Here is a 23,295-nt window from a genome sequence, read left to right as displayed (position 1 = left end):
TATGGAGATTTGGTCAATTGATCTCTGCCTCTTTGTATGTGTCTACTTGTACTTCAGAGGCCGGGATGTTGTATCAAGGTTTGATATGCTCTGACATTGAATCGCATGTTGGGGTTCAAGTGTGTCTCTTGAATACAAATAATGTCTATTCCTTCTGTGTGTAGGCGTTGCGCCACAAGGATTTACTTATTATAAATACCTTTGGAGTTCCATTGGGGAATTGATTAAAGGCTTTGAAGTTTTGTTTTGGCCAGTAGTTTCATCTCTTCTTGGAACCTGACTCCTCGCATCCGAGAGAGGCGACCATTTGGGTCCCGGCACTTGTCCTGCCTGGCGGGGCTCCACAGGTGAAGGACCATAACGTGAAAATATTTGTCGTCCCATCATTGAGCGTGATGCGCTGTGCTGCCATTGTGCACCAGAGGCCCAGTACATTCGTCTTCGGCGTTGATTTTCTTGTCCGAGCTTTTTTCTTCTCGTAGATAGTCTGCCAGCCAAGGCTGCGAACTCTATCTGTTATGTCCATATTTGTCTGGCCTCTACCCTTGGCCTTCCCAGTATGGTTGAACCTCCGGATCATACAAGGCGCCCAAGCCACCACACATTGGCAATGGATAGACTTGTGGAGGATCATCATCATCATCATCATCATCATTATTATTATTATTATTATTATTATTATTATTATTATTGTTATTATTATTACTATTATTATTATTATATTATTATTATATCATCATCATCATCATCATCATCATCATCATCATCATCATCATCATTATTATTATTATTATTATTATTATTATATTATTATTATTATTATTATTATTATTATTGTTATTATTATTGTTATTATTATTATTATTATTATTATTATTATTATTATTATTATTATTATTATTATTATTATTATTATTATTATTATTATTATTATCATTATTATTATCATTATTATTATTATTATTATTATTATTATTATTATTATTATTATTATTATTATTATTCAAGGTGTAAAACTAAATTTAGACAAAACTCTATAGTTCATCGTACAGATGGCATCTAGTCTAATAAAAAAAAAAAAACAACAACAAAAAAACCGCTATAGGGATCGACAAAGAATTGAACTCATTAAGATACAAATATGATTTATAATTGTCATAATTAAAAACAAACGTGATTTGTTAAAATTGTTTAAATATCAATCATGTGCATTGAAACGATTTTAGGCCATAAGTTATTAACCTAAAAGTTTTAGAAGATAAGAAAACATAATTATCATTAATTATACATCTAACAACTATTGAACCACTTCATTCTTCGAAGTCTTCAGTCTTGAGGTAATTTCTTCCGTTTGTATCAGCACCAAGCTAAGACCAAGTCTGGTTGATTTCCTTCTTATTCTCAAAATACAGTCTACTTATATTTGATATATCTATCTAGTAGGGACAGGAAATATATAAAAGATGGCTTCTGCTCTTGCCCTCGCTTGAATTGTCAAACTTGGAGAAGTAGACTGCCTTGGAAAATGCTTGAAGATTAAATGCGAGGTAAATCTAAAAGCTGTGGTGATTTGGTATTTTGATTTTGACTTTGCCTTTGCTTTGGCTTTGGCTTTAGCTTTGGTATACTGGTAGTGAGTGTTGTTGTCCATTTATTTCCTTTCTTAAACTTAATAAACCACCTTGTCTAGCTACTTTAATTATAAACGATTTTGATTTAAAAAAAAAACCCAAGCTCGAACCTAGGACCTTCCAATTCGTTTTCACTTTCACCACAAATTTTGAAGAATATGAATAAGTCCAAAAGCCAAAAGTTTCCCCCTAACTCATCATCATCAATTAATAGCTTGTGTTCGTGTGTACATGTCGCTGATCAGCTGTCTCCATTTGGTTCGATCTTCTACACTTCTTTATGTCTTACAGTACAGTCGTACTCGTACAGCATTGACTTTGACTTTGATAGGAGGACATTGACATTAACTGTTGGCCAGTTTTAGTTTTAGGCAGGTGTTCATAATTAGACTTGTGTTGGTTATCACTGGTTTTAAGATATGGGATTTATTTTTTGATAGTGCTATCCCTTGTTTTATTTCTTCAACAGACTTCATTTTTGTTTCATGGCATCATGAGACCATGTTGTGATTGTGATCAGAATCCTCAAAAGATGTCAATGCCTTGATTTATAGTCATAGCCATGTTTGATGTTGGAATCAAGGCGGTTAATTGTTCTGTCATACCAAGGAGCACATGTTTATTCATCTTAACAACGCCACTACCACATCATCTCTTTCATCTGTAGTGTTTCATTCATCCTGTTTGTTGATAAAGGGGAAACCCGAAACGTCCATTCTATCTCTTTTCGTAATTAATTTGAAGCTTACATTCAATTTCACATTGTTATTTATAATTTATAGAGGCCGATAGTAAAGCCTGAGTGACACACTGAGTATTTCTATATGTTATATGTGGTGTGCAAAATTTCTCAATTACTTTTATTATATAGATGGGATGACACTAGAATGTATTTATTATCAAGCACACACCTCTTCCTTTTAATTGTGTTTGCTTGATCTCTGTCATTTCTGATTAGAGTAAAGTTGTACAAGTCATCTTTTATTGTTGCGTTTAGCCATGTCTCACACATGAAAGATGATAGATGTATTCCTATATTTGCTCATGTTTGTAATTCATCTACTTTGTTATTAACTAATCTTATATTGCTGAAAATGACTACTGTTAACACAGGTCTGTTCTTTCATATGAGCTCTGATACCACCTTTTTCCCACCCTTTTGTTCTTACGACAGGGACTGAAAACATTATTATATTTGTTGACATCATTGAGATTTTAAGAATGTGGAATTGTAGAATTATAATACAAAATACGCTGACTCTCACAGTATATCCACATGAAATGACATGACTGTTAGGCCATTGTGAAACATGTCTTCGTATATGAATAGCATCATATTACTGATATCAGTTCTACAACCACCATCACATCATCATCACTAACACTACTACAATCACCACCATTAGGTTCAGTTTATCTAAATGTAAAGAGAGGTACTTTAAATGAGAGTGACTCATTTTTTAAAATAGTTCTAAAATCATCTATCAACCTAAACAACTTAAATCAAAGAATACTATAGACATAAGGAAAGGGGAAAAATTGTGCATGGAAAAAATCAAATCAAATCAAAATTATGGTATATGGATGGATTGGATTTGACTTGCTTTAGTGAATTTATCCCATTGTTTCCGAAAAAAACATGGTCATGCAGGCCTGTAAATCTTCCGTCTATTGTCGGATTTCCGACAGTACGATTTTGCTCTGTAAGTGCTAAAAAAAATAAATAAAAGATAATATAGTAAAAATAAAATTCGTAACGCCAAAGAACAGAACCAATAACAAAGAAAATAAAAGACTTATTTCGTTCCTCGAAAAAATTAGATTTTATTCCGTTTCAATGCCGACTTAAAAAAAAAACAAAACAAAAAAACTTTTTATTTGTCGCATCAAAGACAAAACATGCCGTCTATCAGTTAGCTATAATATTATCATGCCACCTACATGCTCCGCTAGACGTTTATGTATTCACTGCTTGGCTACTGTGCCACAGCCAGCGAGAGAGAGGTCGCTAAGTTCGCGCGAGTCATCTTCACACACACACACACACACACACACACACCTTGTCAGTAAATAACGCACACACAGAAGTGTGTCGAACCGGACCGGAAGGTTTCTCTCTATTTTGCTACCGACACACATGCATATCTCCGGTTCTTATTTCTCAGTCTATATTTCTTTGGTTCCGTCCCGATGTGAGACGGAAAAGAAAATAATGCGAAATAATTATTTTTCTTCGAAATATATATTCTTCTTCGAAAGCTCTCACACCACCGCACCACCTCCTCTTCTTCTTCTTCGTCTTCTTCGTCTTCTTCTTCTTCTTCTTCTTCTTCTTCTTCTTCTTCTTCTTCTTCTTCTTCTTCTTCTTCTTCTTCTTCTTCTTCTTCTTCTTCTTCTTCTTCTTCTTCTTCTTCTATAAGAATTGATCCAAATAAACGAAAGAATCAGCGTAAACATTTAACACAAACAGGAGCGAAGATACGCAGCTTCCCGTGTTGAGCACCAGACGTCTAGATACACATCCTTCAAAAGGGTAGGAATTGTTCTCTTCCTTTCATTTTACAACTAATTCAGACGTGGGACCTCAAATAATTGGGATTTTTTTTTTTTTTGATACCATAAAATAAGGACCTCGTTATAAATAAGTAGGGGAAAGTGACATGATTTGACTAGTCAATTGATGTGTCATATCTGTGTTGTGTCCATATTTTTGTCCTGTTGTATCTATTTTCGCGTGTTCCAAAAGTTCCGACAATTTTTTCACCAACCATTTACAGGCCTGGTCATGGTATGTCAACAAATTTTCAAATTTCGAATAATCAAGTGTGTCAAGCAATATCTCTAGATGGTGGTAGAAGTGGTGGTTGTTGGAATAATGAGTTGTGATATTCATAGTTGTCATAATTACGGTTACATCTTTATGTCATTGAACTCATCACTTCAGCTTTACTATTTTTACTTAATAATGTCACAAACAAATTAAATATCTGGAAATGAAAGGGAACATGTCATTGTGTCTGTCTGGTAGATTAAGTTGATAATGGCCTTAAAAGTGCTTACATTTTGGTGTTTACTGAAATATTTCCCTCCAAAATGTTAAATCTCTCATTATTTTTTCTCTCCACCAATCTCCCAGTTTTTTTTTGTTGGGTCTTTTTTGTTTGGATCTTGGCAAGTCAACTATGCCTTCATCAGATGTAATTAACTGTAGATTGTCAGTTGGTGTAATAAGAATTTCTTTATTTGAGTGTTAAGAAAGAGGAGGCTGTTGATACAAAAAATAAGAACAAACTTCCCCTCTCCCCCTCGCCATATCTGATTACTCATTGCCGTATGCAGGGTAGCCGTGTCTGCAAAACAACAGCATGAAATAGAGACAAACTACTATAAAAGGCATGCCAGTTGTTCTATCAATTTCCAGTTTCCTTTTATGTTATGATTATCAAAATTTCTAAGGTATTCTTGCTAGATTTAGGATAACTTTGTCTGACTGTATTTTATTTATTTTTTTTTTTCAATTTAATTCCTTCTCAGATGAAAGAGGATGAAGTAATGAATCCATTGATATAATAGTGCATGGGAAACATTCTTCTATTATGTCAAACTGGTAGTATATACATAAAGAAATCTTCATGGATGAAGAACAGATTAATGAATTGCTGGAATGCTCTGTTTGTTTGGAGCAGTTCGATCAATCATGCAAGGTTTTGCCATGCCAGCATACCTACTGTCGTAGATGTCTTGATGAAATTGCCTCCACCAAATTCGAATTGAGGTGTCCAGAATGCAGAATGCTGATCACCACTCCTGTATCAGAACTACCAACAAATATCCTAGTCATGCGAATCTTGGAAAAAGTAAATAATCAAAGGCCCAAAGCATCATCTGCTAGCTTAAGTGCTGGTGGAAAGATCTATGCTAGTGGACATGGAAACAGTTTAGGATCCAGTCCTTTGCATGGTTTGGGGTCAAGTCCCCATCGACATTCATCCCGAGATGGACAACACAATGCTCAAGTTGCTGGACACCAGTTAAGACAGGTGAGTAAATTTGTGTGGTCTCTCAAATATCCTCATCTTTTTTGGATGTATCATCAATCTTACTTGACTTAGCGCCTTTTGTGTCTCCTAGTCATACGATTGGGCTGCCTAGGTCGCCTTTCACAGTCCTTTGCTATGGATCTTAGAGACAGATGGTCTTCCTCTGAATCTATTTTATGCTAACATTTTATGTGTTCGAGGTCCATGATTCTTCTCAGTACACGGATTATCAAATTTGCAAAATATCAGTTAAGAAAATTTAAATAATACTTGAATTTTACATTGGATTCTCATTGTTCATTGTTTTTGTTATTTTTTTGTTTTGTTTTTGGTTTGTTCTCTACAAGTCAATCAGATGAATATTTTCCATGATAAGTATACTTAAGAGTCTGTCATTGTCTTTTCAAACATAAAATTGATATTTATGATACAATTCATAATGAATGACCTAGAAATATGCACAGCACCTCTACAATTACTATTATATTTGCCTGAAATTCCATGATTTAGATGCAAAAAACACAATAGTGGTTTGATATACACACTCATTCATGTTATAAAAGATCAGCGATACTCATAGATTTTGTAACCTCCTCCCGCCCTCTTCTCTCTCTCTCTCTCTCTCTCTCTCTCTCTCTTCTCTCTCTCTCTTCTCTCTCTCTCTCTCCTCTCTTCTCTCTCTCTCTCTCTCTCTCTCTCTCTCTCTCTCTCTCTCTCTCTCTCTCCTCTTCTCTCCTCTCTTCTCTCTCTCTCTCTCTCTCTCTCTCTCTCTCTCTCTCTCTCTCTCTCTCTCTCTCTCTCTCTCTCTCTCTCTCTCTCTCTCTCTCTCACTTCCGTTCACTTTTTATTTGTATGTTTTGATATTCTGTGAAACCTTTATTTCTTCAGAATCAGCCCTTTGCAAAAGCTCTGTACACATATGAATCAACGGAAAGAGAGTGAGTATTTTTGTCTCTATTTTATAGACTGATTATAATTTTGCGACCATATTATTTTGTTTTTGCTGATTTTTAGCCGACATTCACAAAATATTTAATGTTAATTTATGATTATTGATCTTTATCACCACAGAGATCTCCCCTTCAAGAAAGGAGACTTGATAAATTTAAAACGCCAAATAGACGAAAACTGGTTCCTTGGAGAGCATGGTGGTAAAAGTGGCTTTTTCCCTGCAAATTTTGTGCAGGTAATCTTTTTGTTATGATTACTTTTCATTTTCACATGCAGGCCTATATATATATATTGGCGATGTCCGACTCGAACCGTTTAAGTGCGAGAGAAGTGATTTTGAGACAAAGTAAAAAGTCAGTGCAGCTTCTGCAATAACACTTCACATGTGTGTTTAGATTACATCACTATTCCTGCCAAATAATGGGATTGTGGTGTGTGGTCAGATGGTCACAATGGCAGGGCTTTAATATAAGCTAAAAAACAAAATTACCGTACATGGCGTAGAGTTGGACAGCTTTGATATTAACACACTATGGTTTCCCTTTTTTGATTAATAAAGTTATTAATCCGAGGAGAAAATTATATTTTTTAATCCTGTCTGAAATGTTATGGCATTTACTGGTAAATTGGCATTTGCATCATGCTTCTAGAAATGAAAGTATAGATTTTTAAAATTGAAATTCTGCTTTATTCTAGGACTAATGAAAAAAATAGTCTCATGAAAGCTGTTGGTTTGCATGTCTGCACTGTATTCTTCAGTACTATAAACGTACCACTTTTTTTTTTTTTTATCAACTATCAACTTCAAAAGAGATCGAACAACTCTCTCTCTCTCTTTCTCTCTCTCTCTCTCCCTCTCTCTCTCTCTCTCTCTCTCCCTCTCTCTCTCTCTCTCTCTCTCTCTCTCTCTCTCTCTCTCTCTCTCTCTCTCTCTCTCTCTCTCTCTCTCTCTTTCTCTGATCATGTTATTTCATGGAAAGTTTGTCTGATTTTAAGCCAACTACAAGATTATAAGTCAAGAATGATGAGAATGGGAAATATCTTTAATTTTTTTTTTTTTTAAACTGTCCCTCAGGTGATGGTACCTCTTCCTCAGATTCCCCAGTGTAAAGCTTTGTATGACTTTGATTTGAAAGATGAAAATGAGAAAGATTGTTTGTCTTTTAAAAAGGTAAAAACTGTTGACACCATATCACGAACTTGCCATGTAAACTGGTTTAATTGGTACAATTTCTGGCTTTTGTCCTCATATATAGATTTTTTTAAAAAGAAGAAAAACAATATAAAGCTTTAATGTAAATTTTACTGTTTTATTCAGTAGATTTGATATTAAATTGATTGTAAACAAACACCCGGCATTGAGTGGACTTCGATCACGTTTCACACCTAATGATGCAGACAGTGAGTGCTGAGTCAATTAGCCCGTCGTGTCAGGTAATCCTTTGTTATCAACAGTCATTACACTTCTGACATTGGGTCAGAGAGACAGTGAAATCACAATGAGGGGAAAGATTATTACGTCTGATACGATATTAATGAAAAAAAAAAACTTTTCCTGAATCGGAATCCTGAGCATATATCAAAGAAGCATGACAAATGTGAAATTATAAAGTTTATTTCTTTTTCTTTACAACAATCCTTTTTTTTCATTCACATAGTTGACCAACTTCATTGCTGGCATTAAAGATATTTTTACCCTCACCCATAAGAGAGGACAGAACAGGTGTGATCAGTTTCTGAAAAGATTGTATCAGATTTTATGGTTTTATCAGTTTAACTTTGATTCATGACTATTATCTCACCAATACCATCCAATAGTTTCAAAATAGTCATAACCATGTCTTTATCAACATTGTTCATATCTTCAGGATGAAGTCATTACTGTAATAAGAAGAGTGGATGAAAATTGGCTTGAAGGTCGGCGAGGGGACAAAATAGGAATTTTTCCAATTTCATTTGTGGAGGTTGGTATAGATTGATGATTATCATTTGTGAGTTTAAAATTTGAATACGTGTGTAAGAAACAGTACCAGACAAAGCAGAAAGAAAAATACAAAAAAACAAACAAACAAAAACCAACAACTATCCCAAAACATCAGTCTGTCTTGATTGAGGATCAACATTCAGACCTCCTGATCCTGGGTGGGGTTCCCGACCTCCCGTAGTGGGCATGGAGGTACTTGCTGTGTGTCTTCTATCTCCCTATATCTGTATTCCAACATGCTTTCTGTCTTTGTCTTGGAATGAGATTACTTGGTTTTGTCCAGGCCCTTGCCGCATACCTTCTGGGAAGGAAACAGTCAAATGTATAGTTAGTTTTGGGAGATGATATTTTTTTCCTTGTAAATCATTTGAGTGAATTCCTCTTAGTGGGGACCCGTGTTTGTGTCTGGATGAGACTTTTAGGTGATCTCAAACTAAGTACTTTGATAGTGTGCTCTTGGAATCTACATGTTTCCTATTTGAACCAATTCCCCTTTGTCTTACCTTTTCTTGGGTGCCTTAATTGTAATTCTAGAACCATTTTCTTCCTTTTTACGGGCGCGGTTATGGCCTTTATATGTTGCAAGCACTGTAAAACCGTTAAAAACAAAATTCAGTCCTCCTGATCACTGTTCAGACATGCTACCATTACACTGCAAAGATGACTCAATAGTTGGGATGATTTAATGCCAATATTCTACACAAGGGTACGGATTTCTGCTTTGAAACCTCATTTGCATCACAAAACACAAACACAAAGCATTAAATTGTCCCAACCATCAGGTAATTTTTTTTTATTTTGTAAGACAGTGTGTTGCACTATTTTGTGCCTCCATTTCTACATAAATGAAATGTGTAGTGTGCTTTTCCTGCTGTAATGTCCAGCAAGTCCGTTGGCTTTTGTCAATGTTTATATTTTCGAATTTAAGAATTTCAAAGGATTATCTATGGTTGACTTAGACCATGTTTTCAACAAATTGAAACAGATAGATAATTTGGTATAGTCTTTAACTTAACGTGTTTCTATTTTGGAAGTGAGTAAAGCAGACAAATCTAAATCGAAGATAGTTGGTGATAATCATAACAACAACAGTGAAATTGTGGTGTCGTGTTATCACATCTGATCAGTTGAGGCAGGCTGATTTTTTGGGATGTTTTTTTTCTTGTATTTTCCTTTCTTCTATCTGCCGTTTAAAAAAAAATCACAGTATGTGCTATTTGGTTAACATTGCATATGCTGTGTTTTTAAAAACAACGGCAGCATGCATGATCCTGTTTCTTACACACTTTTCAGATCTTTATCTTACACTTGTGCCTGCTCCCTAATTTGTCAAGTTGTGGGTGTAGACCATTGTCTCCAATTGCACTGAAGAGTGTTCAAACGTGGAGCTGAAAATTCTTTTAAGTTTAAGGCAGAGAAAATTTGAGTTGATATTATAAAGATAACACATATATATATAGATGAAGCTGTGTTTTAAGCACATTTTTGTAACCTCCGACTCTGAAAGGCATCAGTATTAAGTTGAAAGTCTGTGGAAGCATCTCGTTTTCCCCAGTTTCTCTGGATTGGAAAAGAAAAAACCATATGGCTATATTTATTAGAAAAGAACTAGATCAGTTCATCATAGCGTTTCAGTTTTATTGAACTTTCATCTTGGTTTGAATATAGCAGACAACACAATTAATGCTCTTTTTTGCACTTATTTTTCAGCTGAATGATGCAGCCCGCATGCTTATTAATGCTAAGTCGAATAATGTGACTAATTCATGTTCAACCAAAACTTCTTCTCCTTCGTTATCACCACCACAGCTGCTGACAACACCTTCATTATCACCAACAGCAGCTAGTACGTCATCAACCACAGTCACACCACCTACCACCCACAGCCCAGGTGCCTCTGCTTCTGCTTCTGCCCTAGTGACAACCTCAGCATCATCTCCTTTGTCGGCAATGTCAATATCTTCATCTCCCATGACAACAACATTATCACTTGGCCAAAATTCATCCCCCGAGAACAAACGCCATTCATATTCCTCCTCCACCTGCTCCTCTCCTCTGACAGTGGTGGATTCATCACAGCAAAGACATTCCATGGACATGGCATTATGTCCTGATTCTTTCACATCACCTGCTTCCATGGCAACAACTACTACTACTACTGCTGGCTCTAGTCTACCCATCACATCACATGCCTTGGAACAGCCATCTTTATCATCATCTTCACTGACTTCTGCTGACTCTGAAAGAAACAACTCTCCATCCATAGTGAGTCAAGACTTTTACATGAATAATAATGTAAATTATTTGTAATTTGATCAATTAACTTTAGTTGCACAATCAAAACAAAAGTGATGTACATAATTTACAGATTAAAATTGATTCCTAAAATGAATTGCAAGAAAGAAATACCAAAATTCTACTTTAAAAAATACAAAATGTTGCATAATGCACAGCAATGAATAAAATTATTCTACTAAAAAGCTTCTCAAAAGGTTTTGAGATATTTCTTAAAAGACTCCAAAAAGTCATATACTTTGTTTCTAAATTCTAAGATCAATGGCCAAATTCAAGATAGCAGGGACCATTTGCATGAATGACCATTCGCCAAACTTCTTTGAACCTTTTCTTGGGGATGTCAGAAAGAGCTGTCCACTGGATCTTAAATGTTGAGGGGGATTAGATTCACTTACTAAATTAGATAGCTTACCATTATAAAATAGTAATTTTGTAGATGATTATGTACTTAACTGGTAATCAGTGCATTGTATAAAAGTAGATGGACGTGATCAAATTAAAATTTTTCTTTAAAGTGACTATTGCTGCATATTTTGTAGGCATTGCAATTTCTTTAAATTAGATTGGGGATGTAACATTTTAAGGAATTGCAGTAATCTTCTTGTGAAAATATATATAAAGAACGACATCCCCTGACAAGTTCATAATTTCTAGCATTTATTTTTAGAGGAATACTTTTCATTAAGCTGTCCATTATTTTATTTATTTTTAATCATAACCGTCTTCCTGGTTTCAAAATTTGATATGGAAACATAAAAAAAAAAAATCGTTTTACACATTTTCACCGTCATATAACATACTACAATGTTTTCCTTTTAATCTCTCACCCCCCCCCCCCTCCAGCCACCCACTCCTTTAGTGCCAGATGTAAACACTGGAATGCAAGCCTCTGTCAACTCTGGAGGGGAGTCCACTCACTCTAACTCTTTAGCGCCTCCTATGTGAGTTTCTAACTAAAACTGCTATTTTCAAATTCATCAAAATTTTAAATTAAGAATATCCTTGTTCTTTTTACAAATATTTTTTAAAATTGAAAAATAATGCTGTAGAAGTCGGGGCAGTTTCTCAAAGGTAAGGTGATAAAAAAAAAGGAAATTACGAAATTATGATCACTGTGTTACATTTATGATATATATTTCTCAAATGATAAAGGAATAACAAGAAATGATCTCATCAGAGTGGCCAGATGGTAAGACACACAAGCCAGAAATTAGAGGTTGTCCGAAGACTATAACCATGAGCACTACACACACACACACACACACACATACATATAATATATATATTATATATATATATATATATATATATATATATATATATATATATATATATATATATAATATATATATATATTATATATATATATATATATATATATATATATATATAATATATATATATATATATATATATATTATATATATATATATAATAAAAATACCCAAACAGCACCATCCCAATTAAGCAGCTTGTACTGTGTTGTTGAAAGATAGGCAAAGCACTTTGAGCATGTTTAGTGGATATTGCGCGATAATAAAAAGCTCAAACTCATAGGTAATGATGCGTACAGAAATTATATTTGCTTAGTCAACATGTCTAATGATACCAATCACAAACAAAGTGGGCAAATAATTGTCGCCAGAGTGTAAGTTGACCAAACAATGATTCGTCAAATCAAGAGGAGTTGAGGCATAGGTTGTCTCCATGAGTGGAAGGCAAAAGTAAGATATACTTAATAATCCTGTGTCTAATTTACCAGGGATTGCACAAATTAAGGCTAAAGATTAAATTGTATAGGAGCCTTTGCCATTACCAGGTTGTCGTCATAGTAATGCGCAGCAGATAGTGTTTGTTTTAAAATCAATTCATTTGCATTCTTAATCCCTCTAACCGTATGTATTATGTTATTTGGGAAAATAAATATCAAATCCTGAAAATTTAAAGAATGATATTTATTTTGTCTAAAAATTAAGAAAACATATTTCGTACATGTCACCATTGAATATAAGAGATAAGTGTCGTTAACATAAAAAATACAGTTCATGTAATAGTTTTGATTTTACTAACACAATCTGATGAAAGAATTACTAAGAAACAGAGAACCAGATTTCAAGATTATCAACAATTAATTGCAATTATGTATATTAGAAAAGGGATATGCTTTTTGGGTCGTGCATCTGACACTGGCTCATGAAAGCTCAGTCGCTTGTCAACACACTTAACACTTAGAGAGGAAAGCGAATTATTGCCTCAGACCGAATTAATTGAAAATTGTGGCTCTCTATCAAATCAGATTGTGTTTATTTACTGTAACTATAACTTTATATTGTAAGTATCTAGAGTATGAGCTTAATGATTATGAAATGGCTGTTATTTAAGTGTCTTCATACTCTCATCACCAGTTATGTGGCCCTTTATAATTATCACCCTCAAAAAGATGATGAATTAGTTCTGCACAAAGGAGATCATTATAGTGTCGTGGAGAAGTGCCAAGATGGTTGGTTCAAGGGCTCTTGTGTTAAAACAGGGCAGTCAGGAGTCTTCCCTGGCAATTATGTCACTGTCTTCAGGTAAATCATAGTCAAGATATGACCATTGTACTAGAGACACATTTATCATAGGCATAAGCTGGAAAGAAGAAAGAAAGACAATTTGTTGTCAAGGTGCCGAAGTTAAAGTCGATCTCACATGCTACATGTTGCAATGAGTAGAGTTGGCATAAGAGATGACAGCAGAAAGAGATGACGCACAAAACTAGCAATGCTGTTTACATAGTAGTTCTATAGCAAGATAACCATCAATTGAAGAGCAAGAAGTACTAAGTAGCTAAAATATTGTTGGTTCCATTTGTAGAATGGGTATTTTGATAGTTATTATAAATACTATTATTCTTTAAATTATTTACAATCCTTATCATTAATTTATTATTATTATTATTATTATTATTATTATTATTATTATTATTATTATTATTATTATTATTATTATTATTATTATTATTATATTATTATATTATTATTATTATTATTATTATTATTATTATTTATTATTATTATTATTATTATTATTATTATTATTATATTATTATTATACATTTGCATTCTAGAGCTGAAAATATGTCTTCTATCAAAATAACACTGGAAATAGTTTGACACAAAGTGAGCTAAAACGATTGGTTTGTATTATGTCGTACCACCATGGTTGGTGTAGAAAAACTCTCTAGGGTTACTGTATCTCACTTTAATCAGCTTCTTCTTTTGCTATCACTCAACAACTCATCTTATGTCATGTCAATAAAATAGACATACCAATTCAGTTTTGGAAATCAATGGGTCACACTATTTGGTTATAAGAGTGTACATGTGCATATGAATGATTTGTCATATTATATTGAAACTGCTTTGATTGTGTGATCATTTTTTTAGGCATAGTAGTGCTTTTAAGCCAATGAACCCCAACATCTTGAACATCAGAGCCAAAGGTCCCAATAGATCTCTCTCTCAGGATGCATCCTCAGTCACTACAATTCAACCGTCCCATCCTTCTAGCAGTGGTAGTAGCAGCAGCAGTTGCAGTCTACATCCAAACGAAGCTGTCATAGATACCTCTATCACGTCAGGACCCCCACCTTTGATGCCTCGGGTAGCTAAGATGACAGGTAAGGTTTCAAAAAAATTATTTTATGTTCATCATTACCTATAGAAATCTTAAGTCATCTGAGATGGATATAAATCTTTCTTAATATTAAAAAAAGAAAGAATTGTTACAATCTGTGAATATATGATTTTCATTTTTTTAAAAACATATCATAATTTGTAGCTCCATCTTTTGGTATTTGCAAAATTTAATGGAGTGATATTTGGCTTTGACTGAATGAACTTGATTTCCATGTTCAATAATGATAGAAATAGTAAATTTCCATTAATAATGTCACATCCTCCCATGGAATTTTGTTTTTACTCAGATAATGAGAAATTTGATTTGAAACCAACATAAAATGCTTTTAGATTTTGCTTCTTTAAAAAATAACTCTCAGTCAGGGTAAACCTTGAAAAAACACATTTTCTTCTCAATCATAACAAGTTTATAATGATGATTCTCCTAAGACCAATCTTTTTATCCTGATTTGGACAAAATCCTGATATCATTTGCCTTACTCCATTTACTTTATCCACTCACAATCAAACAACGTCACAAACTTATTATTTTTTTTTGTCCACACACTCATCTCTGTCCCCCTACCATTGCATGACCCCTTTCCATCTTTATCTTCCTCACCCTCCCCCATCTTCCTCTGAATCCTTTGACTTTTAGAAGATGGCATCTTGCATGATGATTATGTACGTTTGTTCACTTTCCCCCTTTCGTTTATGTCAGGTTGAGGGATGTGTTTTATATGTGTATAAGTATTTGTTTGTGAGTCTGAGTGTAACGTGTGTGTTTATGTTTCTACGCTATCAGAAAGGTTGGTGTAGGTGGTCCAAGCAATGAAAGAAGTGGAAGAAAATAATTGTATTGATTTCACTTATTAATGTAATTTACAAATAAAAGCAACATGGCATTTTAAGGGTCATGATTTATTTTTTTCAGTAGTGTTTCTTTCATAAAAATGGAAATGGTAAAGCTTGAGGCGCTTTAGGTAGACTAGAAAACTACTGACAAATTTTTGTTAAACATTCATTAATTTCAGAGATCAAGGGATATCACTCATGCTAAGTCCTACTGTTTTCAGTTATACTGAATTGCCTTCCCAAATCCATAACTTGATGATAAAATGTGAACATCTAAATAACGCAATTCTTAGGATTCACTGTACTCAATGCAGCTCATAATATTTCATTTAGAATATATTTTGCGGTAATATAGTGCCCCATAGTAATATCATTTTGGACCCTAGGATGGAATTGTTGTATGGGTGTATGCAAAGTGTGTGCATGAAGGATTCGCAATTAAAAAAAATATTGGTTGTGTAAACAAAACATGAAAACAATTCTCTTCAGTTTAGTGATGTAAAAATTAGAGCTCTCAAATTAAAAGAAAAATTACTTGCACACAGGACAGGCTTACCAACCAGTATGATTTCTATTATTTGAATATGATAGTATGGGAATGTTGACAAAAATATGCTAAATGCCAAAATTAGGAGTTTGTAACAAAAAGGGGAAAAAATAATAAAAATGGAATAATTAAAGTTTATTAGATATTATCGTCTCCACCTAGATGAGAATCTGAGTAGCCAGACAGGTGATTGTCATTGGAATTGCAGGATTTCCCACCCTCTATTGGCTTGATAAGACTCTATAAATTCAGCGAATGTTAAAGTTGAAATTTGGATGGTCGCACATGTTCAAAATATGATTTTTTGGGGGAAAATATGAGAAAAGTAGTTTAAATATTGGGAAAAACATGATAAATCTTTTCAGATGGTTGAAGTTGGTTGGCAAGTCTGACAAGAGGGAAAATAAACGTTTTCAAACTGTTTTCATTTTATTGCTTTAAAAAAAAAAAATGGAACTGCATATTTAAAATTAACAAAGTTGTTACCATATACCTTACTTTTCAATTTTGTAGGAACATGCAAGTCCAGGCAAGTTTCATCTCATCTCATGGCTGTCCCTCTAAGGTCTATATCTCATCCAGGAACATCATCATTTTCATCTTCATCAATGTCATCATCAACTCCCCCCTTATCGTCTTCATTGTTGGAGTCATCCAAATGTAAACCGCCTTCTCACTTGAGTCCAGCTGTTTTTACTTCCCCACATCGCAACAAGACGTGGGTATCTTCTCATCACCACCTACAGCCACACCATCAGCAGCAGTCCCTGTCAGTGACCAGTGTTACAACACCCCCCAATGTGGTCATGGCCTCTTCACATGATGCTTCCTTTTCACTGCTTCATTCTTTAAGCAAGGACAAAGACAAGGTATGGCATTTCCCCCTTTTAATTGAATCTCTAATTAGGACATATAGATGATACCATTTAAAAAAGATTTTTCCAACTAGTTGATTGTAATGATAAACACAAAAGCATTCACTTTGTTCAATGATATCTTGAAACATCTGCAATTTCCAGAGGGTACAATGACCAACTGGGATTTGAGCCTTGATGTGGACATTTCATATTTTCGAAGTGAAAGAATTTAGCCCCAACTGTTCACTTTGCGGTGTTGTACAGCAACTGATGCCTAGGCTGTAAAGAAAATAAAATTTTCTCATGATGCTGAATGAAAGGAATTTTAAAACATTCAATTATTAATAAAAGCATTTATTTATTTATTTATTTATCTATTTGTCTTTCACAATAATCAGTATTTTCGTGCTATTGCTTTATTCTATCTGGTTTAATAACAATATTTACGATAATCTTAAAAATAACGCATTATCATTGAAAATGACACTGTTTTGGAATTAAATACCAGTTTAGATTCATTATCTGAGTCTGTGAACGTTTTTTTTGGTAAACAAGTTCCAAAACATTAAGCTCTCTGTGCAATAGACATTTTTGTTTCTAGTTGTACGAATGAAATCGGGGAAATATATTAATTAGTAAATATCAAATCTAAATTCCTTTGCTCTAAAGCGTTTGAGATTCAACCCCTAAGTTAAATGGAACGTTTTTTAAACATATTGAATTTTAAAATTTATCTGTAATCAAAAATAAATCGAGCATGATTTTTCATCAGCATCAAGAGTTAAGGGTGTGGCGCTATATAAGTTATATTTATTATTGTTATTACTACTATTATTATTATTATTATTATTATTATTATTATTATTATTATTATTATTATTATTATTATATATTATTATTATTATTATTATTATTATTATTATTATTATTATTATTATTATTATGTTTATTTTTCCTCTTTTTCTTCTTCTCTTCTTCTTCTTCTTCTTCTTCTTCTTCTTCTCTTCTTTCTTCTTCTTCTTCTTCTTCTTCTTCTTCTTCTTCTTCTTCTTCTTCTTCTTCTTCTTCTTCTTCTTCTTCTTCTCTTCTCTCTTCTTCTTCTTCCTCTTCTTCTTCTTCTTCTTCTTCGATTATTATTATTATTATTATTATTATTATTATTATTATTATTATTATTATTATTATTATTATTATTATTATTATTATTATATATTATTATTATTATTATTATCATTATTGTTATTATAATTATTATTATTATTTTTTTTTTTTATTATTATCATTATTGTTATTATAATTATTATTATTATTATTTTTTATTATTATTATTATTATTATTATTATTATTATTACTATTTTATGTTTATGAAATCAATGTTCCTTAGTATTTAAATGCTCTAGAATTCCTCAAGTTTTGTGATTTTGATACCATTCTTTTCTTGTTGTAATTTCAGAAGAAAAAGAAAGATGAAAAAAGAAAAGGTGGACTGTTGAATTTGCTGAAAGAAAAAACATCCAAGTTAACGTCTTCCTCATCTGATCATGATCACCAACCATTTCCTGTAGTCAGTCTTGATGGCATTTCACACACAAGGTATATTATGTCAGTGCAGGATGGAAATGTGAAACATAAAAAAAAATTGGAATCCATAGAAATATTGAAAACACCTTTGATCTCTGTTCAATTTTTCTCCATTTTCTTTGTTTTATTACCATTGTTTTAAACAAAACCATTGATATCTTGAAGAAAATTATTTGCTGGGGATATGATTTTATCACATGTAGTGCGGTAACTCTCTCCTTGTATCATATTATACTTAAATATGAACCAAAATGTAAAAACAAGAAACAAAAAAGAATTAGATATAGTTAAACAAGAAGTATTATACCACATTTGGTGATTATTTTATTTTTTGCAAGTGTTCAGTCAGATACAGATGTAATGCCTAATATTCTGCTAGATCAAAACAAAACAAAAAACTAACAACAGATAGTAAAAGAAAAAGAAAATTAAAACTAGTGCATATGACTCAAAGCGTACATATTTTCTTTTCAAAAGTATAGTGGTTACTGCCTAATAACTCACTTCGCATATTGACTTGCCTCTTTAATGTAATTACTGTTTTAGTATTGAAAATAGTCCTCCAATATCTTAATTCTTCGTCTAAAAACCTACTATTTTACACCAAATATAGAAAGAGCAAGCTAATTGTCATCAAATTGTATTGCAGTATTAAAGACCATTTGAGTCAACATTTGGTACATTGACACAGGCCTCAGTGTTTTCAATAAAACCTCATATCTTGCTAGTATAATTAACAAATATATTCATATAGACTGCTTCACAAGAGATCCTTAGATCTCTTTGTCCACCTTCATACAGAGTCCTACATCTGTCAGATTAATCGCCATGGAAGTTGCCTTAGCTCATTCTCTGATTCCAGTGTTTTCACTTAGAAATAATTTATAACCCTAACATGTAAGAAATTCGACATGCCATTGATATGCTTGCTGGGCTTTCAAATGGTGAGTTAGTAATAACCTTTTTTTTTTGGGGGGGGGGGGGGGGGGGGGGGAGGTAATCCGCTTCTTTTGAGTGGACATACAAGAACTGAACTATTCATCTGCATGTTTGGATTTTAATTGTTTTTGTTGGTGGCCGAAGAAGGGTTTTGAGTTTGAAATGTTCCATATTAAGTTTGTTTTTTTTTGTTTTTGTTTTTTAAAGCTGTTATATTAATTTTTGCTGTATTATTTTTGTACTGTTAATTTTGACCTATTATAGAGACCATAGTCTCCTATTCTTTCAGATGGTTTTAACTTCTGAACTGAAAACCAATTTTTTAGGTTATGGGATTAAAAAAATGTTTCACATAGACCAGAGTTATATTTTAGTTGACCGTCATCATTCGTTGTAGCCCCAATTATTGAATATCTTATAAAGATAGTGATGTATCCAGATAATGTTATGCATTCAATTTGCAGATCTTGAAAATCAGAAAAAAACTCTGGAAAAAGTTTTCATCAAACCCCGAATACAAGTTTAATGTCAAAGTTTGATTTTTCATTGGCTTCATAATAATATCTCATTGTTATACTACAAATTAAATGAATTAAAAAACATATTATTCATTTGCTATATAATGCTAGTATCTCATTATTATAAAAATCAATTGGGAAAGCTTGTTTTGAACATTGGCTTTGGTATGATGTCCATTGTTAAAGATCTGAAAAAGTGTTTATGAAACAGTGCCAGTGATTACTCCCTAATTTAACCCCTTGATGTCTCGCCATTAAGTTTAATGGAAATTTAAAAAAAAATTATTCAGTACATTCACAGTGAAGGTTTCTCTCTCTTTTTTTCTTTCTTTAATATTGCCAGATCTGGGTCCTTCCCAGCAGAAACCAATACCAGCTCAAGCAGTCGTCACTTAGGAAGGCCAACTGTTGAACATAGGAAAGCCCTGTCGCTTGATTCCACTGCCGCTGTCCTTCCCCCTCCTCCCCCTGTGCCAGACAAGCCTCATGCTAGATCACCTAGAAACAAGTAAGTACCTAATTTTATAAGATATCTTAATTTTTACGAATTGAATATAAGACATTTTTTCACTTGTTTAATCTTGCTGTCTCTGTGTAATCTGTCTTCTTACACCTTTTGTCCCTTTCCAATGAGATTTTTGCATTGGCCCTGGATCTTTGCCAAGAGAAAGACAGTTTGGTAGATAGCTTTTTCACTGTAAATCCAAACCAGGCAACTCTTTTTATTTTATCATGAAATTCCCGATATCAGTTCTCGCTCCCGATTTCACTAATTACCTTCTGTTTTTGATTGTATTTTGTTATTCCAAAAAAACCATCATCATCATCATCATCATCATCATCATCATCATCATCATCATCATCATCATCATCATCATCAATGTCATTGTCAGCATCATGTTCACTTTTTTTCCTTTTTTGTTTTTTTTGTTTGGCCAAATTTGACCAAGATTGATTATTTTCATGGAATTATTGACTTTTGAAGAAGTGGCCGTGGCATAATTGATAAGCGGGTGGTTGGATGGGAGCATCACCCTTGAATCATGTACCTATGATGTTCGCATGGGTGTACGATTCGATAGTGATGTCGTTTCTTCTTCTCTTTACTAGCCTATCCTGCTTCTTTGGTTTGTGATTGTATTTTTGACAGGGGATATTTTTTTTTCTGTAAATCTTCTGCCTGTTTAGTCTTGGTTATTTATAATTTAGCTTATGATATCTTTAGGTTATGATTTTGATTTACATTTGTACTATTTTTGTTAGATTGCTTGTTTTGTTTGTTTCATCGGTCTCTCATATAACCTCAATTGTGTTGGAAGAGACCTAAAGCAACAAACAAAAAAAAAAACAAAAAAAAAAAGAAAAAAACAAAAAAAAAACATAATTGATAAAAATATCTTTTAAATTTTTTTGAACATTTGTCTCCCAGTTATTATTTCAACACTGCAGCATTTTGAAAGAAAAAATAGGGAAATATTTTATCTTAGATTTAAAGGTTTTTATCTATTGTGAAATTTTATAAAAAATAACTACAGTTGTTACCAGTTGTAGACCTTTGTCATTCATTCTTAGTATTAGTTAAAGATTATTTATTTATTTTATACTTTGGCGAGTATAATCTGTCGTAAACGAGTAAACCATACACATATCAGCCTACTGTCTTGATAAAATCGGGACTGTCCTGATTTAGAAATCTGGAGTAAAATAAAATTGGACTGTCTATGTATATACAAATGACCCTTGCATGCCCCAGGAATGCTTTTTCGACTAGTCAATTAAAACAAGGAACAGAAAAGGCTCTAAATGTAGATTTTATTAAGTAATCCAAACATATTTTGCTGTTTTGCGTCTTGACGGTATTGTGTCTGTCCCGTTTTAGCTCTTTGAAAATTTAGCCGCTATGCATACATAATATTTTATTTATTCTGTCATTGTCAGATACTGCTGTGTGGTGTCTTATCCACCCCAAATGAATTATGAACTGGATTTAGAAGTTGGAGACATTGTGTACGTTCTTAGAAAACGGGAGGATGGTTGGTATAAAGGCACTCATGAACGAACAGGAAAAACTGGAATGTTTCCAGCTAGCTTCGTTGAAAAATGTGATTGATAATGTTTTTAAAATTCCTTTTTTTTTTCTTTGTATTCTATAAAACAAAAGTCTATAATTTATTCTTTTTATATTACTTTCAAATGAGTGAAATCTCAGCTTTAAAATAAATATTTTGCAATTCACTGAAAACCAGCCGAACTGAAAATTGTTTAGCATAAAGTGCTAAACTCCAGATTTTTTAACTGAAAAGAATTGCTTTCCATTTATTGTTAGAATTTCTTTCATTTATTGTTATCGATCAAAACATTTTTTTAGATGTCTTTCAAATGATACAGTGAGCTCAAACTGAATTGTTGTTCTATCCATGGACTGTGATTTGCAAGTACTCCTAGGAAAATTGAAATCTTCCCCACTTTTTAGCACAAGGGAGGCAACTTAGTAATAGTATGAAATTCCATTGATAAATGATTAACAATCCCTGATTGGCAGTCTCTTTTCTGATTCAAAATAGGTTAAGGTTTAACCAAAATCCTTATCCGATAAACTGTGTTAAACTGTGGTTAAACTGTGTTAATTATAGAGTATTTATGTAGAGAGCATTTATGTACTTGGCTTAAACAGTAGGGATCACAATCATATACCTCAATGATTATAACAATTTTGCACTCACATATCAGAAACTTTGAAGCAGAGTTCCTACTTGCACTGTGCATTTCACACCACATGAAAACTGAACTGTTGACAATGCAATATTCCATGGTTTGTACCACGCTCAATGAGCTTTACATTACTAAATTTTCGTAGCCATAACATATCGAGAATTAAATTCACACAAAGAATGCATGTTGTTCCATAGCAAATTAGCTTGGACAGAATTAATAATTAACTCTCAAATAATCATGCTCTTTTAAATGATAGCTGATTTCAATTTTTTATTTTTTATTATTCAAAGTTAATGAATGTATAATTTGTTGAAAGATTCCTTTTATATAATTTGTATAGAGAATCTGGCATGTCTGTTGCTTTTTACGACAAAAATTAAAGAAATGTTGATGTAAGACAAGGTCCTGAAAATTTTAGATTTTAAAATTAAGAAAATGTGATATGGAGCCACCAATGTTTTATTCTTTTTGTTCTGAATAGAGTTTTTTCCACGTCAAATTTTGCTGTAATATTCAGTGATGGAACTCCCAAATATTTTCTATCTGCTGGCCCCATAAAATATGCTGGCCTCATTATTTGAATCACAGGTATAAATGTTCTGGTGCAGAAGATTTTTTTGTCTTCAAATCTGAGAAATTGAAATTTTAAAATTTCCTTGTGGGATTTATTCAAAGAGAGAATAGAGAAAAATTGTTTTACATAATACTGCTTTTTCTTTTTT

The 23,295-nt window shown here is 32.9% G+C and overlaps 1 protein-coding gene across 2 annotated transcripts; it reads left to right on the top strand.

Annotated features, from left to right (window-relative positions):
* Positions 1–1,348: 1,348 nt before the first annotated feature.
* LOC144971080 (E3 ubiquitin-protein ligase SH3RF3-like) lies at positions 1,349–22,949 on the top strand. 2 transcript variants are annotated; one of them, XM_078911432.1, is made up of 14 exons: positions 1,349–1,547; positions 5,166–5,671; positions 6,560–6,609; positions 6,743–6,857; positions 7,698–7,793; positions 8,491–8,586; positions 10,416–10,871; positions 11,745–11,842; positions 13,307–13,474; positions 14,330–14,562; positions 16,476–16,831; positions 18,274–18,413; positions 20,202–20,366; positions 21,797–22,949. In XM_078911432.1, exons 2-14 carry the CDS (start codon positions 5,264–5,266, stop codon positions 21,966–21,968), a joined length of 2,553 nt encoding a protein of 850 aa, XP_078767558.1. In that variant the 5' UTR covers positions 1,349–1,547; positions 5,166–5,263; the 3' UTR covers positions 21,969–22,949. The 2 variants fall into 2 exon arrangements, with proteins under 2 accessions (XP_078767558.1, XP_078767556.1); XM_078911430.1 differs by having other exon boundaries at positions 10,317–10,871.
* The last annotated feature ends 346 nt before the right edge of the window (positions 22,950–23,295 follow it).

This window comes from Berghia stephanieae, chromosome 4 (genome assembly GCF_034508935.2).
Source record: "Berghia stephanieae isolate SIO BIC M18660-M18661 chromosome 4, UCSD_Bste_1.3, whole genome shotgun sequence".
NCBI lineage: Eukaryota > Metazoa > Mollusca > Gastropoda > Nudibranchia > Aeolidiidae > Berghia > Berghia stephanieae.
Note: the sequence above shows the minus strand (reverse complement) of the source record. Positions and strands in the feature narration are given on the sequence as shown.

Bases quoted from the DNA above. Each gene is read 5' to 3' on its own strand.
- LOC144971080 (XM_078911430.1), top strand. From the start codon at position 5,264: ATGGATGAAGAACAGATTAATGAATTGCTGGAATGCTCTGTTTGTTTG. The intron at 8,587-10,316 runs GTTGGTATAGAT...CTTATTTTTCAG, and splicing joins TTCCAATTTCATTTGTGGAG to CTGAATGATGCAGCCCGCAT. The intron at 18,414-20,201 runs GTATATTATGTC...TAATATTGCCAG, and splicing joins GATGGCATTTCACACACAAG to ATCTGGGTCCTTCCCAGCAG.